General features: G+C 35.6%; 1 protein-coding gene across 1 annotated transcript in view; it reads left to right on the top strand.

The window, feature by feature from the left end:
• rrbp1b (ribosome binding protein 1b) overlaps positions 1-23286 on the top strand; it is a 33807-nt gene that overhangs the window by 6040 nt on the left and 4481 nt on the right. Inside the window, exons 7-42 of the mRNA XM_067396905.1 lie at positions 125-278; positions 868-1006; positions 1185-1336; positions 1508-1545; positions 2837-2944; positions 3062-3124; positions 3210-3270; positions 3360-3394; positions 3497-3584; positions 4884-4976; positions 5158-5250; positions 5558-5662; positions 5747-5836; positions 7819-7911; positions 7984-8046; positions 8214-8306; positions 9327-9410; positions 9674-9757; positions 10845-10925; positions 11017-11151; positions 11643-11672; positions 13694-13951; positions 14422-14610; positions 15198-15343; positions 15424-15615; positions 17074-17218; positions 17308-17453; positions 17529-17637; positions 18199-18237; positions 19146-19260; positions 19543-19670; positions 19784-19928; positions 22156-22325; positions 22413-22526; positions 22607-22747; positions 22824-22961. Of these exons, the coding sequence (XP_067253006.1) occupies positions 125-278; positions 868-1006; positions 1185-1336; positions 1508-1545; positions 2837-2944; positions 3062-3124; positions 3210-3270; positions 3360-3394; positions 3497-3584; positions 4884-4976; positions 5158-5250; positions 5558-5662; positions 5747-5836; positions 7819-7911; positions 7984-8046; positions 8214-8306; positions 9327-9410; positions 9674-9757; positions 10845-10925; positions 11017-11151; positions 11643-11672; positions 13694-13951; positions 14422-14610; positions 15198-15343; positions 15424-15615; positions 17074-17218; positions 17308-17453; positions 17529-17637; positions 18199-18237; positions 19146-19260; positions 19543-19670; positions 19784-19928; positions 22156-22325; positions 22413-22526; positions 22607-22747; positions 22824-22961 (4057 nt within the window). The remainder of the gene's footprint in view (positions 1-124; positions 279-867; positions 1007-1184; positions 1337-1507; positions 1546-2836; positions 2945-3061; positions 3125-3209; positions 3271-3359; positions 3395-3496; positions 3585-4883; positions 4977-5157; positions 5251-5557; positions 5663-5746; positions 5837-7818; positions 7912-7983; positions 8047-8213; positions 8307-9326; positions 9411-9673; positions 9758-10844; positions 10926-11016; positions 11152-11642; positions 11673-13693; positions 13952-14421; positions 14611-15197; positions 15344-15423; positions 15616-17073; positions 17219-17307; positions 17454-17528; positions 17638-18198; positions 18238-19145; positions 19261-19542; positions 19671-19783; positions 19929-22155; positions 22326-22412; positions 22527-22606; positions 22748-22823; positions 22962-23286) is intronic.

Genomic DNA, 23286 nt, shown 5'->3' on the forward strand with positions numbered 1-23286 from the left:
TTGGCTGTTATGTCACTCTTCAGCTGGAAAAAGTCAGCAACACACATTAAACCTGCCTCCAGTTAGAAAATACCTTATCTAACCAATTCTTTTATGTGAATCTGTGGCTTTTTCACATGCACAGGCAGAATGCAGAGTTGGCAAAATTGCGTCAGGATTGTGTGCGCCTAAACCGAGAGCTGAATGAGCGCACAGCTACTCAGCATGCTGAGGAAGAGCGCAGGAAGACTCTTGAAACCAAGATGGCCGCTGCTGAAGAAAAGCTAGCGCAAACACAAGTATGCTCTGACCCCTGACCTTTTTCCTTTTATCTCATCTCTCTGAGATGATTGTGGTCTTTGTACCATGACAATTTTGTTACCCTAGATAGGAATTTCACCATATATGTAACCTTTAAAAGTGAAGCAATCTGTCTTTGTGGTGACTCGTATTTCTGTCCGGACATTTTGTCTGTTTGTGTGTGGGTGGGTATTTTTTTTTAATTATTTTTAAAAAAAAAATTTCTTTTTTTAGGGTTTTTTTCCCAGCTTAGCTATGCAAGAAATGTAAACCCCTGTGGTTAAAACTCCCATGTCGGATGCTTAGCAATAATACGTTCTTTGATATTAAAGGGACAGTTCACCAAAAATTAAAGTTCTGTTATGATTTACATTTGTTGTTCCAAACCTGCATGACTTGCATAATTGTATACAATGAAAGTAGATGGTGAATGGGGGTGAATCAGGTTCCAAAAAAGCACTATATTCTAAGTGAATCTGGACAATAGCTTTGAATTTGACTTCTTTTTTACACAAAGTATTATATGGCTGTATTGAACTACTTTTAAGGTGCTGTTTTGGGGTGAACCATTCCTTTGTCTGTGTTTAGGCGTCCCATGTAGAGGCAGAACATTCTCTGCAGCAGAAGTTGGATCGAGTCTGTGAAGAACTCCGTGAGGCTCAGCACGGCAGCACCACCCTACAGGCTCAAGTAGAGGCAGCAAAAGAGCAAACCAAGACCCTTACTGGTCAGTACACTCAAACAAACGCATCTTATTTCACTTAATATGCATTCCCCTGGCTCAGTTCCCAAATGGAAAAAGTGAGTTGTAAAAAAAAAAAAAAAACACACTTAAAGGGGCCATATTCTATTTGTAGCATTTTGTTTTTGTACCTTTTTAAGACGGAAATTGCATCCGTTTACAGAACTCCAGGAGCGTATGCTTGTTACAGAAAAAGAGCTGAAAGACAGATGTGAAGAGCTGGAGATATTGAGAGCACAACTGTCTCAGACACAACAGGTTACTGAGGAAAAGCCCTCTGTGGAAACAGATTCAACAGTACAGGCTGAGATCCAGGTACGAATATTTGGCACTGTGATCTAGTTGCCAGTGCAATGCTCTAAAATAAGGTTTTTGACATGATCTTTGAGATTTTAATATCAGATAGTGTACTTCATGTAACATTTGGAATGACAAATGATACTATTCCCATCCTTTTTTTTTTTTTTTTTTGATGTTTATGTGTAGAAGATCAACTGCGAGGAGGTTGAACAGTTAAGGAGCAGGTATTGTGAACTGTTTGTATTCATATGATTGCGGTTTAATTTATATATTCAAAGTTTAAAGGTGCCCTAGAACTTTTTTTAAAAGATGTAATATAAGTCTAAGGTGTCCCCTGAATGTGTCTGTCAAGTAGCAGCTCAAAATACCCCATAGATTTTTTTTAATTCATTTTTTTTAACTGCCTGTTTTGGGGCAAAATTAGAAATAAGCCGATTCAGGGTGTGTGGCCCTTTAAATCGCGCACTCTCCGCCCCCTCCCGAGCTCTCGACTCTATCACTGCATAAACAAAGTTTACACAGCTAATATAACCCTCAAAATGAATCTTTACAAAGTGTTCGTCATGCAGCATGTCTAATCGCGTAAGTACAGTGTTTATTTGGATGTTTACGTTGATTCTGAATGAGTTTGAGGCTATGCTCCGTTTCTAACGGCTAATGCTACACTGTTGGAGAGATTTATAAAGAATGAAGTTGTGTTTATGAATTATACAGACTGCAAGTGTTTAATAATGAAAATAGCGACGGCTCTTGTCTCCGTGAATACAGTAAGAAACAATGGTAACTTTAACCACATTTAACAGTACATTAGCAACATGCTAACGAAACATTTAGAAAGACAATTTATAAATATCACTAAAAATATCATGTTATCATGTCAGTTATTATTGCTCCATCTGCCATTTTTTTTTTTTTTTTTTTGCTGTTGTTCTTGCTTACCTAGTCTGTTGATTCAGCTGTGCACATCCAGACCTTAATACTGGCTGCCCTTGTCTAATGCCTTTCATAATGTTTGGAACATGGGCAGGCATATGCAAATATTGGGGCGTACACCCCGACTGTTATGTAACAGTCGGTGTTATGTTGAGATTCGGAGGTCTTTTAAACAAATGAGATTTATATAAGGAGGAGGAAACAATGGAGTTTGAGACTCACTGTATGTCATTTCCATGTACTGAACTCTTGTTATTTAACTATGCCGAGGTAAATTCAATTTTTGAATCTAGGGCACCTTTAATGGTAATGTGAGTGTCCATGTTCTTGGAACAACATTCCTGCCTGAGAATTTAGTCCTAAACCTAACGCTTCCCATAAAATCTGAGGGAAATGATAGGTGAATAACACTGATGTAGAAGCACCTAACCCTGGTTCTAAGCCTAAACTTGACATAAATTGTAAACTTGTCCCTTAATTCCTATTGGTTGATTGCAAAGTTGTTTTAGAATCAACAAAGATGTTGATCCAGGAACATGTTGGTGAAATCACACTCATAGTGTTTTGATGTACTGTGTGTAGTCTGAAAGAGAGGGAGAACCAGCTGACATCACTGGAGGCGGAGCTTAGTCAGCTAAAGGAGGAGCTTGACACAGCAAAGAGAGCTCAGGCTGAGGAAACTCAGAATAGGTACTTTATTTATATGAATTTAATTTATCTTCAAACTAAAAATGGATTCAATCACACCAGTTGTGTTGTGAATGTGCCACTCTGGTGTCTGATCTAAACATGGACTCGTTTTTCCAGGGTAAATGAGGCGGACACAGAACGGAGGGAATACACAGCTGAGATCGACCAACTTAAAACTAGGTATACAATATAGCTGGTGCTTTCTTTTAAGAAACATTTTGTAGACAATTTGGATTAAATGCATTTATTTCTCTCTATGCATTAGTCTGAAAGAAAAGGAAGATTTGGTGGCTTCTCTACAGGCTCAGCTGGAAAAGATGGAAAGTGTGAGTGAAGCATATTATGACTTATTAATATTTACATGTGTGTAGTAATACAATGTGAATTGGTTTATAATTTTATATATAATCCACAGGCTGATACAGTTGAAGCCGAGCCACCATTTGAGAAGTAAGAGAGATTTCTTTTGTCAATACCTTCAGATATTTATTGTCTTTTTTTCCCCCCTGGATGCTTCTGATAATGACAGACTTTTGTTTTTGTGTCCTTCAGTCTGGAGAAGGACGCACGCATGATCTCGCTGGAGGAGGAACTTCAACAGATTAAAGAAGAGATGGAGCGAGTAAAGGCCAAGAGCAACGTGAGTTCATCTCTACCCTACACGTCCATCCATATGTATTCAACCTGTCAATACTGTATACATCTAACTACCTTACTGTTCTACCTATGTATGTGTCCATTCATATCTACCCAGTTTGTCCATATCTACTTGTCTGTCTTCATCTACCTGTCCATATATCTAACTGCCTCAAATCTATCCAACTGGTCTGTCCATGCCTACCTACATATCTGCCCATATCTACCCAGCCAGTCTGACCATATCTACCCAACCCATTCATACATCCATCTACCCAAACTGTCCATATCTACATACTGGTATATCTTAATTTGTCCATCCTTATCTACCATCTCAACCTGTCATACATATATCTACTCATTCATCCATACCTATTTGGCCATCCATGCATATCTGCCCGACCCATTTATCCATATCTAACCCGCTCGTTCATCCAAACCGATTACCTGTCAGTTCCTATTTAAAGGAATAGTTCACCCAAAAATGAAAATTATCCCTTAATTTACTCCTTAAGCCATCTTAGGTGTATGTCTTTATTCTTTCAGTCAAACACAATTGGAGTTATATTAAAAAATATCCTGGCTCTTCCAAGCTTTATAATGTGAGTTTTTTTTTTCATTTTTTTGAAGCCCAAAAAAGCACATCCATTCATCATAAGTCATCCATATGGCTCCAGGGGGTTAATAAAGGCCTTGTGAAATGAAGCAATGGATTTTTTTTTTTTTTTGAAAGAAAAATATCAATTTTTATAACTTTATAAACTATAATAACTGGCTTCCGGTAATGGCCGTCTAGTTCAGGTCAAAGAGTGACCTCTGAACCAACGCAAGACATATTGATGAACATGCAAGTGCAGAGGATAGAGCAAATCAAAACACCGGTCTTGAATTAGAAGTCTAAAACGAGAGTTTGTTGTCCAGCCCTATTCGTTTGAACCGCGAGAGCAGTCTACTTTCACTAAAGCTGTCATACAACAGAACTTGACTCTCTTGTGAATGCGAGGACGGATGTTACCGGAAGCTAGTAATTGCAGTTTATAAAGTTATAATTATGGTCATTTTTCTTACAAAACCCATCGCTTTGCTTCAGAAGACTTTTATTAACCCCCCTGCAGCCGGATTACTTTTATGATGGATGATGCGCTTTTTTGGCACCATTCACTAGGATGGCTTGAGAGTGAGTAAATTATGGGATAATCTTCATTTTGGGGTGAACTATCCCTTTTAACTACCTTTCTAACTATCCCTCAGTCCATTCATCTCTAACTACACATCCATCCACATCTTATTGTGATGTGTTCAGGAACTGCGAGATAAAAACTATGCTGCGGTGGAGGCCCTAGCTGCTGCTGAGAGGCTGAGTGAAGAAAGACTGAGCCAAGCCAAGGCCGCACAGGTAACCCTAATGTAAACACGCACAGTATAAACATGCACTTACTTGTGTATATATACACAATACACACAAACTATGATAAATTATGTGTTCATTATCATAAAAATGCTGTAGTTGGCTAAGACTATGAAACATTTTGTGTGGTATAATTTAATTTGGTGATCAAAGGCTTATCTGTGTGTAGAGTGAAGTTGAGCAGCAGCTGAGCTCTTTCCAGACAGACACCAGAAACGCTTTCCAGACGCTCTTCCCTCACATCAGCATAGAAATGCATCAGGTTAGAATTCCTGTTTCTTTTTTCTTTTCTTTTTTGTGTGAAAAGTAAACCTGTGATTTAAATTGAATGTGAATAACTTTAGAGCACAGGCAATTTAATATTAAATATTAAATTAAATTAAATTAAATTAAATTAAATTAAATTAAATTAAATTAAATTAAATTAAATTAAATTAAATTAAATTAAATTAAATTAAATTAAATTAAATTAAATTTAAATTAAATTAAATTAAATTGTACTTTGTATATTATTTTTATTATTATTATTATTATTATTATTATTTGCAATGAACCCATGTATGTTGTAGACAAACTGGCTGGAAACATTCACACATGAAGCACAGACGACCCTGACACAAAATCAGCAGAGTCCAGCAGAACAGCAGCACATAATGTCAAGCTCAGATGTAACGGTGAGAGATCATCTCTATGGATACACACCTGCAATGCACGGTTATTCTCTTCTCATGTCTCATGTTTATCTGAATATGTGTCAGGATCTGCAGCAGAAACTCGCCCAATCAGAGGAGAGACAGAGGACACTTCAGGCTGAGTGTGAGCAGTACAGGTCAACTCTCAGTGAAACGGTACGGTGGCATGAAAACATAGACCACAATTCATCTAAGAAACTGACAGATATGTTCTTACACCAAGAACAATAACTATAAAGGTAACGATAAAGATCTAGTTTCAAAAATCATTCTAAATATAAAAGAATAGCTCTGTCCGCACCACAGCTATAACGATATAGAGAAATTATATTGTTGGGATCACTTTCAAAACTTTTTTTCCAGCTGTTGAATGATAAAACACTGACAGCCAATCTTAATCCATTCTAATTTATTGGCTTGTGCATTTAAAATGGCAGATGACATTGCAGAGAAGTTAATCAACGATGTCCAAAAAAAGCCACCACTGTTTGACAAGTCAAACACCCTTTTCAAGGATACTTTAAAGAAAATCGACATATAGAAAACAATGTCATACCCTCAGAATAAATGGTGAAAAGTATGAATGATGAGATAATTATGCCAGGCTAGCAACATTGTCTTGCTTCCTTTTGAAGTTGCAGTGAAAAAGACTAGGTGTTAATTTTATTCCACTATATTGACTTTGTCAGCCAAATTCATTGTTAGATTAGATCGATTACACTGGCTATTCACTCGAAACATAGCATGCTGAGGACATCTGCTGGTTAAAGATGTGTAAATGCAACAAGAACGGCAAAAACATGTTGTGGATGCAAATATAGTTATCGTTATAGTTATCTTCATCGTTCTTGGTGTAAACTGGCCTTTACACTGGAATGAGATTTAGAAGTGGCCCCCTTCTTGATGGCTGCCATGTTGTAATGAAAACCAAAAACAAAACCTTCATATACATACACATATACATCCAAGCCAAAAGAGAAGTATAAATCTGAAGAGGAAAAATATTGTTCCAAAGCACTTTGCAAAAAGAAGTGATTAACTTGTGGTAACATTAATTATTAATCAAATATGATTTTTTTTTTAATAAACAAGGAGAATTAAAAAAAAAAAAAAAATCCTTTTACATCTTTCTAAAAGAAAGCTTGATGCTGGTCACTATTCACTGCCATTATATGGACGAGCTCCAGTGGGACATTTAAACTTCTCCTTTTGTGGCCCATAAAAGAAAGAAGGGCGTACGGCATTTGAAGAAAACCAGGGTAAATGACTTAAAGGGATAGTTCACCCAAAAATTATCTCATGATTTACTCACCCTTTAGCCATCCTAGGTGTATATGACTTTCAGTGATATCTTCTTTCAGACAAACACAATCAGAGATATATTAAAAAATATCTAAATATGTTCTAAAGTTCTAAATATGTAAATTTTTCTCACAAAAACCCACCGCTTCGCTTCAGAAGGCCTTTATTCCCTCCCCGGAGACGTGTGGATATCTTTTATAATGGATGCATGCACTTTTTTGGGCCATTATAAAGCTTGGAAGAGCCAGGATATTTTTAAATATATCTCCGATTGTTTTCTTCTGAAAAAAGATAGTCATAAACTAGGGCTGTATACAAAATAAAAGTTTGAGTTTGCCTAATATATGTGTGAGTACTGTGTGCAATGAATATGTATATATATATATATATATAATACAAACAAATTAATGTGTATAGTTAAGAGAAATATCTTATTTATGAACAAAATATTTTTATTTATATATAATATAAATTATTTACAAGTATATGTATTATATTTTTATATATTAAATATATACATGAATGTTTGTATTTATTTATACATAATAATTACACACAGTACTCCCACATATATTAGGCAAACTCAAACTTTTATTTTGTATGTGATTAATCGCGATTAATTTGTTAATCGTTCGACAGCCCTATCATAAACGCGTAGGATGGCTTGAGGATGAGTAAATCATAGGATAACTTTCATTTTAGGGTGAACTATCCCTTTAATGGCATATTTTTAGGAACCCCCCCCCCCATTATTGTCACCTCAAGGTCTGTGGATTCCAGTCTGAAAATCCTTAACGTAAAAAGATTTTTGGCTGAATGTTGTGGGTTTTGTACAGGAGAGCATGCTGCTAGTTCTGCAGAAGAGTGTGGAGGACGGTGAGCTCATGTGGAAGGCAAAGATTTCAGATGCTGAGCAGCAAAAACAGACGGTAAGAACATCCTTCACTGACGCTGGATTGTTTGCTACATTTCGGTTGTGCTGAAGTGTGGATCTCCCACAGGCTCTGGATCAGGTGAAGGTGCTGGAGGAGACGATAAATGCGGAAAGACAGGACACGGATCAGGTTTGTGCTTTCATTTACCATGGTTCTTTAGTTTTGGGAACTTATCAGGTTTCTGACTCATGTTGTTCCTACAAAGTTTCTTTCTTTCTGTGAAATGCAAAAGGAGAAGCTTTGAGGAATATTCACGCTGCTCTTGTAGAAACTTACTGTTCTTCGGTTCTCTCTAGCTGAAGGGGCAGATGATGCTTTTAGAAGCCCAGCTGGAGAAACAACTGGAGTCCATAACCATCAGTCAGACGTACGCAGACGAAATGTCTCAGGTAAATGACTCGCTGGCTTACTTGTTTTTCCATTTTGAATGGAAATGTAAAGTCTTGTATATTTGTTTGTTTAAATTTTAAATGAGTTTTATTTAAAAAGAGAAGACATGTCTAAACGTCTCACTGATGTTTATATTCCCTTACGAAAAAGAAGTTTATTCAAGTGTGCAATTAGTATACTTCTTTTAAACTAAAAATAAGAAAGTATACTTTCAGTCTACTCTTTATATACTGCTCAGAAATATACTTTATGTACTTCTGAGATATATACTCAAAACTGCACGGAAGTATACTTGACAAAAGTCTAAGTATATTTGGCCTATACGTGGACTTGTTTATGGACTCGATCTACTTTAAATAATAAAAAAAAAAAAAAAAAAAAAAAAATTAAACTTACTTATATTTAAGTGTTGATAAAAAGGATTCATGAAGCTAGAATAAAATGTTTTTAAAATGGAAAGAGTTAAAGTACAGTTCAAGGTATTTCAAGTATAAAAAATACCTAAATATAGGAACATAGAAGTATGCTTAAAGTGCAAAAAGAATATATAAAAAGTAAACTATAAGTGTGATGTCATATTCATTTAAAGAAAACGTAAAAGTATACTTGCACTAAACTAGCAGTTTACTGAGAGTATATTTCAAAGTGTACTTTCGTATTCTAAAAATGTAGCTATTACTAGTATTAAAATAGTAAACTACTAGTATACTAGTATAAGTTCACTTTTAGTACAGATGCAGTACAAATGAGAAAAGTAGCTGTGAACTAGTTAAAGTTTACTACTGTTACACTTATAGTACACTTAAACGTATACTTCAATTGGGCCAATTTAGTCCCAAGCGGTATTAAAATAGTACACTTACAAGTTTACTACTAGTACATTGATATTATACTTACTACATAAAGTATACTTAAAAATATACTTGAACATTACTTTAGTATACTTGATCAAATGAACTTGAAGTATGCTAGTTTTTCGTAAGGGTTAACATTTGAATATGCTGTCATATTCTTCTCAGCTGAAGGCATTGTTATCAGAAACTCAGGTCCAGCTGGTATCAGCCAAAGCAGAGGCTCAGGAACAGAGAGCAGAACTTTCACTGGTAAGTTTAACATTGCTTTGTCTTATGTTGCACATGAGGCTTTCTACTTTGAGTGACAGCTGTGCATTACAGGTCAAGCAGGAACTACAGGAAGTGACTCGGCGAATAGAGGTCATTACTGGTTGTGCGTGTGTTAATGTGTATTAACTGTATCTACTGCAGTGGCCTTCAGTCTTTTTCATCTCCCATTGTGCGTTTCGTGCATCCTGTATTGTAACTGTGGCTAAACTTGAATCTCTACTCCTTAATGTGTAAAATTACAGGTGAAAACACAGCTGGAGGAGGCAACAAATAAACCGCTGACAAAAGAGGACACTCGACAGCAGGTTGCAAACAACTATGAACAGGTGACTATTTAGAGGGCTGTCTTAATGCTGGATGACAAGACCGAAGCTAGCCCATTTAGTATTATGGACTCTGATTTTGGCTCTTTTGTCTTTTGTTTTTGTTTTTTTGGTATGCTTTTAATTTAATTTAATAATTTCATTTTAAATTAAAATGTATTATTGTTATATATTTTATTTAAAGGATTAAATTTAATCTATTTTGATTTAAACTGTTTTATTAATTTTAGTTTTTTTTAAATTTGGTTAATTTTATTTTTATTTTATTTTAAAATGCTGAGATTTCTTTTGAATTTCATTTCCATTTATTCTTAATTCCATTAAGTGATTTTTATTTTAAATAAAATTTGTATTTTATCTTTTTTATTTTACTTTTTTTTTGTTTATATTAATTAATTAAATTTTTTTTAGGCCCTTTTTGGCCTTTCTTCCATTATTAATTTGGTTTTATTTTATTTACATTTATCAATTGAATTAATTTTTATGTTTTAATTGATTTTTTTTTTTGTGGGGGTATTTTATTTATTTTAATTTTATATTTAAATTTTTATTTTAAATAAAAAAAAATATATTGTTTTTTTAACTTCATTCCATTTACACTTAATTTATTTTTACTTTTAATATTTTATTTTTACACAACTGAATTTTTTTGTTTTTGTTTATATTATTTGTTTTATCTGATTAAGTTTGAGTTGATTTTGTTTAAAAAAAAAAAAAGCCTTATTTTGATTTTTCATTTTGTGTTGATTGATTTTTATTTATTTGGGTTTGTGGTTTGATTTTTTTTTATTTTATTTTTTTTATATTTTTGAATTTAATTTTCACTTCATTCAATTTCAGTTGATTTCAATTTATTTTGGATTCATTTTATTTTAAAGTACAAGTTGAATTTTAGTTTTTGTTGTTCTTTTTTGTTTAATTAAAAAAATAATATAATATAATATATTTAAAAAGAAATGTAATTAAAAATTAATATTAAATAAAAACTAAAATATTATGTTTTAATTAGAATATTAACTGTTTATATATAGCATATATAGAGTTTATATATAGAGATTCTTGGGGTGTTCACACATGTTTTTCCGCTCAGGCGCAGATGTGCGTCAGGGATCTCGAGGCTCAGCTAGAAGAGTTGAAAGCTGCTGGAGAAGGACCAACTGAAGAGCTAAAGGTTCCTACAACACCTTCACAATCTCAGGTTTAAACCAGCATACACATGAACCACGCTCTCTGACAGTGTGTTTTGTGTGTGTCTATGTCAGGAGAGACTGGAGAAAGAGAAGAAGCTGACGCAAGACCTCGCCCAGGCCACCTCTGAACTCCTGAAGAGCTCTCAGGAAGAGCTGGACAAAGAGAAAGAGAGTGTGAAGAACCTGCAGGAACAGTTACAGGACAAGGTAAACACTCTCCATACAATCACAAGAGTAAAACACCAAAAATATAAGGCCTACTATGCTAAACGTATGTATATTATATGTAAAATTTAAAGCTGGCATGAATGCGATTTAGTCTTTTCTTTCCTATTGTGATGAATATCTGAGTTAAACGCCTTCTTGAACAAGAACAAATGTAGGGCAGGACTTGATTTTGTCCATGGGGAATGGGTTGGATTCTTGTGGTTTGCTATTGGTGATCTCATGTGAGTGACAGGTTGCCCCGCCCTCGCGCCAGTAAACACTTCATCAGAGAAGAGGGAGGGGATGTTATTTTGATTAAAAATTATGAGGGCATATGAATTTTAAAAAATATTGTACACAAATCAATCATTTATAATAAATAAATAATGCAATATTCCCCCAAAAAAACAAGAATTGTCAATTTTGATCTCATGGTGACTTTAAATGGAGATTGATTGTGTAATGTCTAATCCGTTTTATTTTCTCTACAGGAAACTGAAGAGTCAAAAGAAGGAACATCTGTTTGACAGAATAAATCCAACAACCTTGTGCCTTAATTATTCTTATGCATTATTTGCTTTTGTATTCTCTGCTACTGTATTAAATGTGCCGACTGTTATTAGCCAGTGAGGATTTTTAAGGGAGGAAGCCTAATATATTTTTTACATTTTGTTGGAGCCATTATTAGGTGACTGAACACCTCCTAAAGGTATCACAGAACCAGTCAGTGTTGAAAAGGGAGAAGTGGTTGAGTGGAAGATAAAGCACATGATCATTTGTGCAATCACTCTTTTTATCTTTTGTTTGCATGTTCTCATAAGAGTCAAAGGAAGGAACATTTCATGTTGCAGAAATGCAGTACAAGCTACTACACTTGTAGTTGCCTTTTAACAAAGGTGATGATATAATAATAAAATATGTACTTTGACTTGTGGGTTTGGTCTTCTTTACTTAACCCTTATAGGGTCTTTGGGGTCTTTTTGGATCCCAAACGACGTTTGCTAAAATAAAAGTTCTCTTTGTCCAAATGACATGAAACTTTGTACAGTGGTTAACATGATGATGGATGGAAAATGGAAATGGAGTGATATCTTTTTATGTTAGTTTAAAAAGAAAAAAAAGTCACACTTGGGGTCTTTTGGGTCTCCAGAGACCCCAGGCAACAAAATGTAATTTTGTAACAAAATAATTTTTTTTAAAACAAATGTAATTTCACTGTTTATTAATGTTTTTACTTCATATTTGTGCAGTTTTTGGAGGATTTATCATATCGTTTAAATTTATATAAATAACAAAAATATTTTGTTGAATAGGTTTTTATACAAAAACAGGTTATGTAAAACTCACTTTATGAAAGACCCACATTTCTAACTTTGATTCATGGGGATAACATGGCTAATTTAAAAAAATAAATAAATAAAAAAAATAAAAAAAATCACTTTTACCAGTAGATGGCTGCCGAGCTCCACTATTTGCTATGTGCTATTCGACTAACTGAAAGACCTCTTTTCACAAGTATTTTTCAGTTGGATTCATATATACATATTATGAAATCATAATTATGACAAATTACTTTTTGTCAAAGTTTAGATTTTTTTTTTTTTTTTTTTTTTTTTTTAAATGTACTGAAAATAAGTTTTTCAATGTTGATTTTGAGGATGAATTTTGTCCTTTTTCTAAGTGGGGTCTCATCATAATGTAACAATATTGAAAAACTGATTTTTTTTTTTTTTTTTTTTCATTACAAAAAATGCTAAACTTTGACAAAAATGAACTTTTATTGTTATAATAGTGATTTCATAATATTTAGATATGAATCCAACTGAAAAATACTTGTGAAAAGATGTCTTTCAGATAGTCGAATAGCAAATAGTGGATCCCTGCAGCCATTTACTGGTAAAAGTGATAGTTTTTTTTACTTTTAAAACTGCATTTTCCAAAAATGGGCAAAAATCTTACACTGAACCATTTCAAATGATCCATGTTATCCCCATGAATGAAAGTTAGAAATTTGGGTCTTTTATAAAGTGAATTTGACATAAACTGTTTTTGTATGAAACTCAACTCAACAAAATATTTTTTTTTATTTATATAAATTTAAAAAATATGATAAATCCTCCAAAGACTGCACAAATGTGGAGTAAAAACATTAATAAACAGAGTAAAATTACATTTGTTAATTTTTTTTTATTTAGTTAAAAAAATACATTTTGTTGCCTGGGGTCTCATATGGTTACCACAAGATATTAAGCAACCTGTTTGGTTGTTGGAGTGCTTCATTTACATTACATTAGTAACAAGTGCTTAATGTACTTATCAATACATTATAGAAATTCTATGTAAATATACATTTTTATAGATTTTAAGATATTTTAGATTAATATGTGTATGATGTATAATACTTACACATTATATAACAATATTTATTTACATAATATTCATATATAAATTAAATCTAAATATATTTGGAATATATCGCTTCAGTTTCATTTCATTCTCGTTGCTGATTGGACGCTGCTGTTTGACGCTGTGACTCGGCAAGATGGCTGCGCGCATAGTGCTGCAGAAGCAGCTCCACTGTGCACTTTTAAATGCAAAATTAAGCACTTTTTTGACGGGAATAAGAAGCTGTTGGGCCCTGTCCTACTCAAGATCTCATGAAGAATTCACATCTAAAAGAGTACGGCGGAAGTTTATCGACTTTTTCAAGGAAGGTTATGAACACCGAGTGGTGCCGTCCTCCTCCGTGCGTCCGAGAGGAGACCCGAGTCTTCTGTTCGTCAATGCAGGAATGAACCAGGTAAACAATAATGACACATGCAAGATATTAAATATATAACAACGAACAGCCATGTCAAATTGCAGTGGTACTGCTATGTTTTGGGACACGTACCGTGGTAATACTGTAAGGAAAATGTAGGATTTACACTTTAAAAGAGTATAATTAACAAAAAAAAAAGAAAAAAAAGCAAACAATAGATGAGTAACTTTAAAGTTGAAGTTATAAATTCTTTTTTTTTATTATAGTATATATATAATGTTTACCTCTTTAGCTAGAGTAATAGTAGGCCATCGTATTCTTATTATTTATATTTAAAAGATTAATACAATTGAATTAATAGTAGAAAATGGAAATTGAGATGCTTCTATTTACAGTAACCCCTATTATTTTATTTTTTTAAGTGTGATTTAAGTGTTTTTTTGGGGGCCCACTGTCCTCTGTAATGATCATTTTGATGTTAGATTGTCATGGTCTGTGTGGTCTCATAGTTTAAGCCAATTCTCCTGGGCTGTGTGGACCCCCGCAGTGAGATGGCATCATACAGGCGGGTGGTAAACAGTCAGAAGTGTGTCCGTGCCGGAGGCAAACACAATGACCTGGAGGATGTGGGGAAGGACATGTACCATCACACCTTCTTCGAGATGCTGGGGAACTGGTCGTTTGGTGATTACTTCAAGGTTTGGTCGATAATTTAATTCTTTTAATGAGGCTTTTTTTTCTTCATTGTGACATCAGGACACTTTATGACCCTAAAAAATTATAAATATGAGAGAGAGGGATAACTTAGAGTTTCCTTGCATTCCTCAGAGAAACTTGGTGTTCTCTTGCAAAAAATTTGTTTTCTCGCAAAAGTATTGCGTTCCTTAGAGAAACTTGATGTTCACTTTCTAAAAACATTTGCGTTCTCTTGCAGAAGTATTGAGGTCCCCAGAGAAACTTGGCATACTTTCGCAAAACATTCGCGTTCTCTCACAAAAGTATTGAGGTCCCCTTTGTTTTTTTTGCAAAAGTAATGCATTTCCAGAGAAAAACAAAAGCACTAACATAGTTTTCCCCCCACCTCATATTTTTTTCACCACAAAAGTTTTGCAAGCAAATGCAATTTTTCTGAGGGGACGCAAATGTTTGTAGAGTGACTGCAAAAGCATTGAAATATAATTTTTTTTCTCCCACCTTATTTGTCAATTTTCCCATCACTATGTCCATTTAGGGGCTCTGTAGCATCTGAATGTATTCTTGAATAAATGTATGATTCAAAATCCAGGTGGAAGCCTGTGCAATGGCCTGGCGTCTTTTAACGGAAGAGTACGGCATTCCTGCGGAGCGCTTGTACGTCTCGTACTTCTCTGGAGATCTGGCAAATGGTCTCCCTGCTGATGAGGAAACGCGGCAAATCTGGCTCAGCATAGGGTACGTTCAAAGCAGTGCAAAGCAAAATTGATTCGTTTTCTGTCGGAGATTCACTGGATTGTTGTGACATTCCCATGCAGAGTGCAGCCGGATCACCTGTTGCCGTTTGGAATGAAGGATAATTTCTGGGAAATGGGGGAGACAGGTCCATGTGGCCCCTGCACGGAGATTCACTATGATCATGTTGGGAATCGGAACGCCGCCTCGCTGGTCAATGCAGACAGTCCGGATGTGGTGGAAATCTGGAATCTAGTTTTTATGCAGTATAACAGGTTAGAAAAGTTACTTCTAGTGTTATTTTTCATTGTTTTATATATATTATTGTAGTCTTTATTAAAGGGATAGTCCATCCAGAAATGACCACAGCCATAAGACTTTCATTCATCTTCTTTTTTTTTTTTCATTTTATCAAAAATATCTTAATTTGTGTTCTGAAGATGAATGAAAGTCTTACAGTTTTGTAATGACATGAAGGTGAGTAATTTATGACAGAATTTTCATTTTTGGATGAGCTATCCCTTATATATTTTGAATTGGCTTTTACTTTTATATTTTCACTTTTCTTTTTCATTTTTTTTTTGTAATTTAATGAAATATGATTTTCAGATTTATTGTTATTTATTTATTTATTTAAATGTGCAGTGGAAGCTTGTTCTGTGGGGATGGAATTGTTCACTCTGTAGATATTACCAAAATTATAATAAAAAGACTTTAAAAAATATTTTTTTTCATTTTATTTTTACATTTATTTTATTTTATTTTAATTCAAGTTTTAGTTTTTATTTATTTCCTGTTAGTAATTTTAGTGCTTCAGCTTAAACTTATTTCAGTTAGTTAAAGGTGCACTATGTAATATTCTCTGCTGCCAGAGGTCACTAGAGGCCTATTCAAAACAAAGGCATAGCTTGATGACGCCAAGTTTAAGCACGGAATCTTGGGACATGTGGTCTTCATCTCAACGGTCAGTGCAAAAGAATAGGGATAGGACTCGGGAACAAATCATGTTCATGGATGCGATTATTAACGTTACTGTAGTATGAAGCAGAGCAGGGCGAGTGTTGTGGGAGCTGAACCAGGCTGCCGGAGCGATTGCACAACACACGCCTCACGAGCAGGCGCCGCTTCTGCTTTTCCGGTCATGAGTATGAGGTAACACAGCTCTGTTTATCATATTAGATACATTTGAATGTGTTAAAAATTGTGTGATAACATTACTCTGTGTGTTCGTTTGGTGGCTGCACTGTTGCTCACTGCAGTAAGCTAGATCGATTTTAAGAATATCATATGAAATATTGGATTTCTTGTGTTGATAAATGGCATGCAATTAATTTTAAAACATATTGTATGATGGAGAAAATGCGGGTATTTGACAGGCGACTCCTCACACGTCCCAGAGCTTTGGTTAAAATTGCAATTTTCTCACGATTTACAAATAGTTGTAAATAGTCCCAAACATTTGGGATGTTGTAAGTACTCAAGTGAACAAAATATATAACACTGGCCTAGTGGTTTTTGGATATTTTACTGCAAAATTCTTACATATTGCACCTTTAACAAGGCAATATTTCCAAATGGAATTTATTTCAGCTCTATTTCAGTTAACAAAAATGTTTTAAATAGTTTTAGTTAACCGTAATAACCTTCCTGGTGCCTGCATGTGTTTGTGGAATAATACACTAACACACACTATGAGGATTTGAATATGTCCATGGACTCTCTTTGTGTTACAGGGAGGGCAGTGGTAGCCTGCGAGCTCTGCCCCAGTGCAGCGTGGACACTGGGATGGGTTTAGAGCGACTGGTGACCGTACTGCAGGGAAAGCGCTCCAACTATGACACAGATCTTTTCACACCTCTGTTGTCCGCCATCCACCAGGTCTCTAACCTTCATTCAACCTTTTAAAAGAATAATATTCCAGGTTCAATACAAATTAAGCCCCATTTTCTCTATTGTTTGTTCTGCAGTGCTCTAAGGCTCCTGCATATCAGGGCAAGGCTGGAGAGGCCGATGCGGGTCAGGTAGACATGGCCTATCGGGTCGTGGCGGACCATATTCGCACAATCTGCGTGTGTATCGCTGATGGCGTTTATCCAGGCATGACAGGCGCTGAGTGAGTTTGACTTTATCAAAGTATGCAGAGTAATTTAAAACATAAAATTCCTGAAATATGGCCTCTTTCTGATAGACTGGTGTTAAGACGTATCTTGAGACGTGCCGTAAGGTTTTCTACAGAAGTGCTGCAAGCCCCTGAGGGTGCGCTGGCAAGCCTGGTGCCTACTGTCGCTCATATACTGGTGAGATGTCCATCAGTTTATTACTGTAATCACTGCATTGTGTCTTAAAGGGATAGTTCACCCAAAAATGAAAATTTGAAGTTGACTTTGTTTCTTCAGTAGAACAAATGATGATTTTTAACTCCAACCGTTGCGGTCTGTCAGTCGTATAATGCGTGTCAATGGCAACACAATCTATAAGAGTTAAAAAAAACATGCACAGACAAATCCAAATTAAACCCTGCGGCTCATGACGACACATTGATGTCCTAAGACACAAAACAATCAGTTTGTGCGAGAAACCGAACAGTATTTATATCATTTTTTACCTCTAATACACCACTATGTCCAACTGCCTTGAGCATCTGGTGTTTGAGGTCTAAATGCACTCTGACGCCAGAAGTGATGTCTTGCACTCATTGAAGTATAAGCATGAGAGATCACTTCTGACATCAGAGCACATTTTCAGACCTCACACACCGGATGCTCAAGGCTGTTGGACATAGTGGTGTATTAGAGGTAAAAAATGATATAAATACTGATAATGATATAAATGATATAAATACTTTTCCCTTTTCTCAGGGTGATGCCTATCCTGAGCTGAAAACAGAGTCTCAGAGGGTAAGCATGTTACAAAACACCTTAGTATTACATTTATTACAAAAAGATACACTACTTTGATACTTTTTATTATTATTTAGCAAGGATGAATTAAATTGTTCAAAAGTGACAGTAAAGACTTTTTACTTTGTTGCGAATTATTTTTGTTTTAATAAAAGCTGTTCTTTTTAACTTTCTATCCATCAAAAATCCAGAAAAATGTATCACAGTTTCCACAAAAACTATTAAGCAGCACAAAACTGATTTCAACATTAATATAAATAAGAAATGTTTCCAAATCAGCACATTAGAATGATTTCTGAAGGATCATGTGACAATGAAGACTGGAGTAATGATGCTGAAAATCCAGCTTTAACATCACAGGAATTATTTACATTTTAAAATACATTAAAATAGAAAAGTTTTTGAATAGTAATAATATTTCACAGTATTACTGTTTTTGCTGTTTTTTTTTTTGATCAAATAAATGCAGTCTTGCAGCCTCTTTGAAATCATAAAAAATGTACCAACCCTAAACTTTTGAACGGTAGTAGTGTACTACCATTTTCAAAAAAAAAAAAAGCAATTAAAGTGAATCTTTAAAAATACTAATAATTTAATAACACTGTTAAATGTAATATTTAGCAAATCTCAAAATTAAGCTTAAAATTACATGCATTTCAGACAGTATATTTAATGTTTTATTTTCATCATTTTAATATTGGAATTTTAACATCAGTTATCGGCCTTAATATAAAAAATAGTTCATGGTTTTTCTGCATTAGCTTAAATTTTAAAATTGAATATTGAAAACTGGGGATTATGGTATATATCAGTGTACCGTGAATTTTTTTTTCAAAACCTGCCATGAACAAAGTCCAGGAACTCAATTATTAATTTTGTGAAACATTTGCGTTCTTCTTCTGTAGATCATGGATCTCATTAATCAAAATGAAGCCCAGTTTCTGTCCTCGCTGAAGCAGGGCAGGAGGGTGATTGACAGGACTCTCAGCAATATGGATGAAGACTCAGCTGTTTTTCCAGGTAAAACCCAACAAGCGGTGCAGTTCACTTTTCTTTATTCTATATGTTAAGTGCATTTCATTGACATTTTTATCCCAAGAAACTTGTTTGGGGCATAATGATAATTGGAATGTCTCCTGTAGGATTCAAACCAGCAACCTTTCATTGACTAGCCCTGATCTTTAACTACCACACCACACTACACTACCCCAGTTCAGTGAATCGCACCTGCATGAATATTTCTTTTTGTGTGTTTGATTTGTTCTACCGTCTTGTGTCCATTGTGTTGTATCTATTAATCAGCCTCGGTTGCCTGGTCGCTACATCGTAACCTAGGCTTCCCTCTCGATCTCATTGACCTGATGCTGGAGGAGAGGGGCAAGATGGTTGATAAAAAAGAAATAGAGGTGCTTGAAGATGAATATGAGAAGGTACTGGTATTAGCATGTGATTTTTCTTAATCCAGCATCTGATTTGCTCATTATTAATAAGATCTCTGTTATTGTGGGTATATGGACTAACTTGTTTTTTTTTCTTTTCTCAGTTGAGGTTTCAGTCAGAGGAGGATGATGGAGATAGGGTGGACCAGCTGGATCTTCATAGTCTGGCGGAGCTACAAAGCCGAGGAGTTCCTCACACTGATGACTCGCTGAAATACTGTTACAGTCTGGGGTCTGATGGACAGTATGGTACAGTAGAGTGAAAAGATCATTTGTGCATGAGTTTGTGAAGCAGTTTAATTGTTAAATCTGTCCTGACCAGACGTGACACTAAAAGTTTATATCATGAAGTAAGCAACACACTAAAGAACACTCGGAACACCAAAATTACCCAGAATACCTTAGCTACCTCATAGCAACTAATAAATACTCAGAACACTTTAACCACATAGCAACATTCTAAAGAACACCAAGAACATCTCAATAACAACACACTAAAACAAAAGTTAAAAGCCCTTAGTAACCACATAGTAACATTCTAAAAACACTCAGAACACCTCAGTAACTGCATAGCAACATGAGTAACTCTCAGAACACCTTAGTAACTGCACAGCAACACACTAAAAATAAAGTACCTCACATTCTAAAGAACACTCGGAATACTAAAAAAACACTCTGATGACTTTGGCAACTGAATATTAACATTCTAAAAACACTCAGAACATCTCAGCAACTACATAGCAACATGCTAAAAATGAACTCAGAATACCTTGGTAACCAATAAATGACAATTCTGTCATTTATTACTCACTCTTGTGTCATTCCACATCCGTAAGACCTTCGTTCATCTTCAGAACATAAATTAAGATTTTTTTGATGAAGTCTGAGAGATTACTGTCCTTCCATAGAGATCCAACGCAACTATTACAGTGGACAGCATAAATGAGTACATCCCCTCTTAACAAATACAAAAGATGTATTTTCTTTATGAACATTAATACAATTCATGGAAAGATGGCAAAATTAAAATGTATTAAACATATACATAATAAAAACTGAGAAATGTCATTAATAGCCATAAAATAAGTAAATTAGCCAATGTTGTTTAACTTGAAATGAGTACACCCTAGATTTAATTCAACAAATGTATAATATTCTAATAATATTATGCCCTCCATAATTTTTAATATACTGCTCTAACCCTTCTTGGCACAGAGTTTACAAGTTCATGACAAATTGTCACATCTGTCCTGTTTAACTCCTGGATGATGAGCTCCTTAAATGCCTTGATCTTTAATGGGGAGTGTTGCCCATTAAAGAGTTGTCTCTACAGAATCCCCCACAGGTGCTCAAGAGTGTTAAGATTGAGTGCAGTACGTGTCCACAGAAGGTTTTTCACCTTGGGAGAATGCATGTCCTCATTGTCATATTGAAAAAATGCCCAACAATGCAGGGATTGAGGAAAGGGTAACAACTTCTGTTTCAAGTTTGTGTATTAAATTACACAGTGGTGTGGGAATTCATGACAGCATTGATAAAGCACAACTCCCTCACACTTTCAGCACTCATACATACCTATATAAGAGCTTTACTATCACTGAACTTTACTGTGGGAACCAGGCACTTCTCACTGTACTCCTCCTCTAGCAACACCATAACATTTCGGCTCTGCTAAGATGGATAGCTAGGGCGGGCGTGGTTTCAGCAACAAGTCGCATGGGCTCCAACTTCGTCCCGCCTCTTTGCCCATTTTCACTTATCCGGGAGTGACGTGCGCTCACGTGCTGCTAAGATGGCAGCGGCCTCATTTTCGCGTCAAAACTGCTGTTCAGAACTCTATGGGTGACGTCACGGACACTACGTCCATAGTTTTTTACAGTCTATGATAGTAACATGAAAAACAACACTTTAGTAACCGCATAGCAACACACTAAAAAAAAAAACAACATTCTAAAGAACACTCAGAAACACTCTGAACACTTTAGCAACCAATATCAGCATTCTAAAAACACTCAGAACACCTGAGTAACCACATAGTAACATTCTAAAGAACACCAAAACACCTTAGCAACTGCATAGAAACATGTTAAACAACACTCAGAACACCTCAATAACCAGACAGCAATACACAAGTTAAAAGATCTTAGTAAAACAAGTTAAAAGACCTTAGTAAACACATAGTAACAAGCTAAAAATACTCAGAACACCTCAGTAACTGCATCGCAACATGTTAAACAACACTCAGAACACCTTCGTAACCGCACAGCAACACACTAAAAAAACCCACATTCTAAAGAACACTGAAAACACCAAATACCACTCTGAACACTCACGACATCTCATTTCAGTTGATTTGGACAAAAACTCTAGTTAATATGGAAGTAATAGGATTTATTGCTTGTCGCTTTATTGCATCATGCCAGGTTGGGACACGGTACAAGACTGAACAAGGATACTGACTCTTTTCCTCTCTCAGATTTTGAGCCTTGCAGAGCATCAGTCCTGGCACTCTACCATGAGGGGTCTTTGGTTTCAGAGGTGCGTGAAGGTCAGCGCTGTGGTGTGATTCTGGACCGGACCTGCTTTTATGCAGAGCAGGGCGGACAGGCGCACGACCAGGGTTACTTCACCAAGGATGGATTACAGGTTATTGATCATGTCCCATCTCATCTTATTTTTATGTATTTGATAAGCATAAAAGAGTAAGTCACCATTTGTGGTTATGCTTTTCAGGATGTGCTGTTCCCTGTGAATTGTGTCCGTCTGGCTGGGGGTTACGTGGTACATCAAGTCACGGCAGCAGAGACTTTGAGAACTGGAGACCAAGTGCATCTTCATGTGGATGAGGTGGGTGTAGTAGGAGTAAAAGTAGCATAGTAACACATCATGCAGATACCTTTTGGTAAGTGTTGCTTTTCCAAATGTAGGCTCAGCGTCTGGGCTGCATGGTTAAGCACACTGCCACACATGTCCTAAACTTCGCCCTGCGAGAGCTGCTAGGACCCTCTGTTAGCCAGCGAGGGTCTCACTGCACTGCCAGTCGCCTCCGCTTTGACTTCAGTGTGAAGGTACGATGACTGTGTGGCTGCCTCAGTGATTTAATCATTTCCAAAATGGCTAATATGTGTATGTGCTTGTGTAAAGGGCTCCCTGAGTGTATCTGAGCTACAGCAAGTTGAGGGGTTGGTCCAGAACATCATCCGTCAAAATGCAGAGGTGCACATAGAGGAGGTCCCTCTGTCCAGAGCTAAACAGATTCCAGGTCTGAGAACTGTAGATGAGGTAAATGAGGATGACTTGATACCACTTTTTTATTTCTGAACCAGAACCTTGAGTAAAAGTGTTAGTTCACCCAAAAATGAAAATTCTGTCATTAATTGACCCTTTGCAAAGACCCGCCCCCTTTAGTTACTGTTGCTTTGTCCGACAAGCCGTGGCGCTGTCATGCCACACGCAGTGAAAAATACATCGTGGAGCAAAGAGGACACTGAGAACACGTCAATAGACAAGACAGAGCAGGTTACTCATGATATTAAACAAAGTCCAAGCTTTCAAACTGTTTAGTTATTAAAGAAATTCAAACAATAAAAAACTTTTTCAATTTTTC

The sequence above is a fragment of the Chanodichthys erythropterus genome, chromosome 10, assembly GCF_024489055.1.
Source record: "Chanodichthys erythropterus isolate Z2021 chromosome 10, ASM2448905v1, whole genome shotgun sequence".
Lineage (NCBI taxonomy): Eukaryota > Metazoa > Chordata > Actinopteri > Cypriniformes > Xenocyprididae > Chanodichthys > Chanodichthys erythropterus.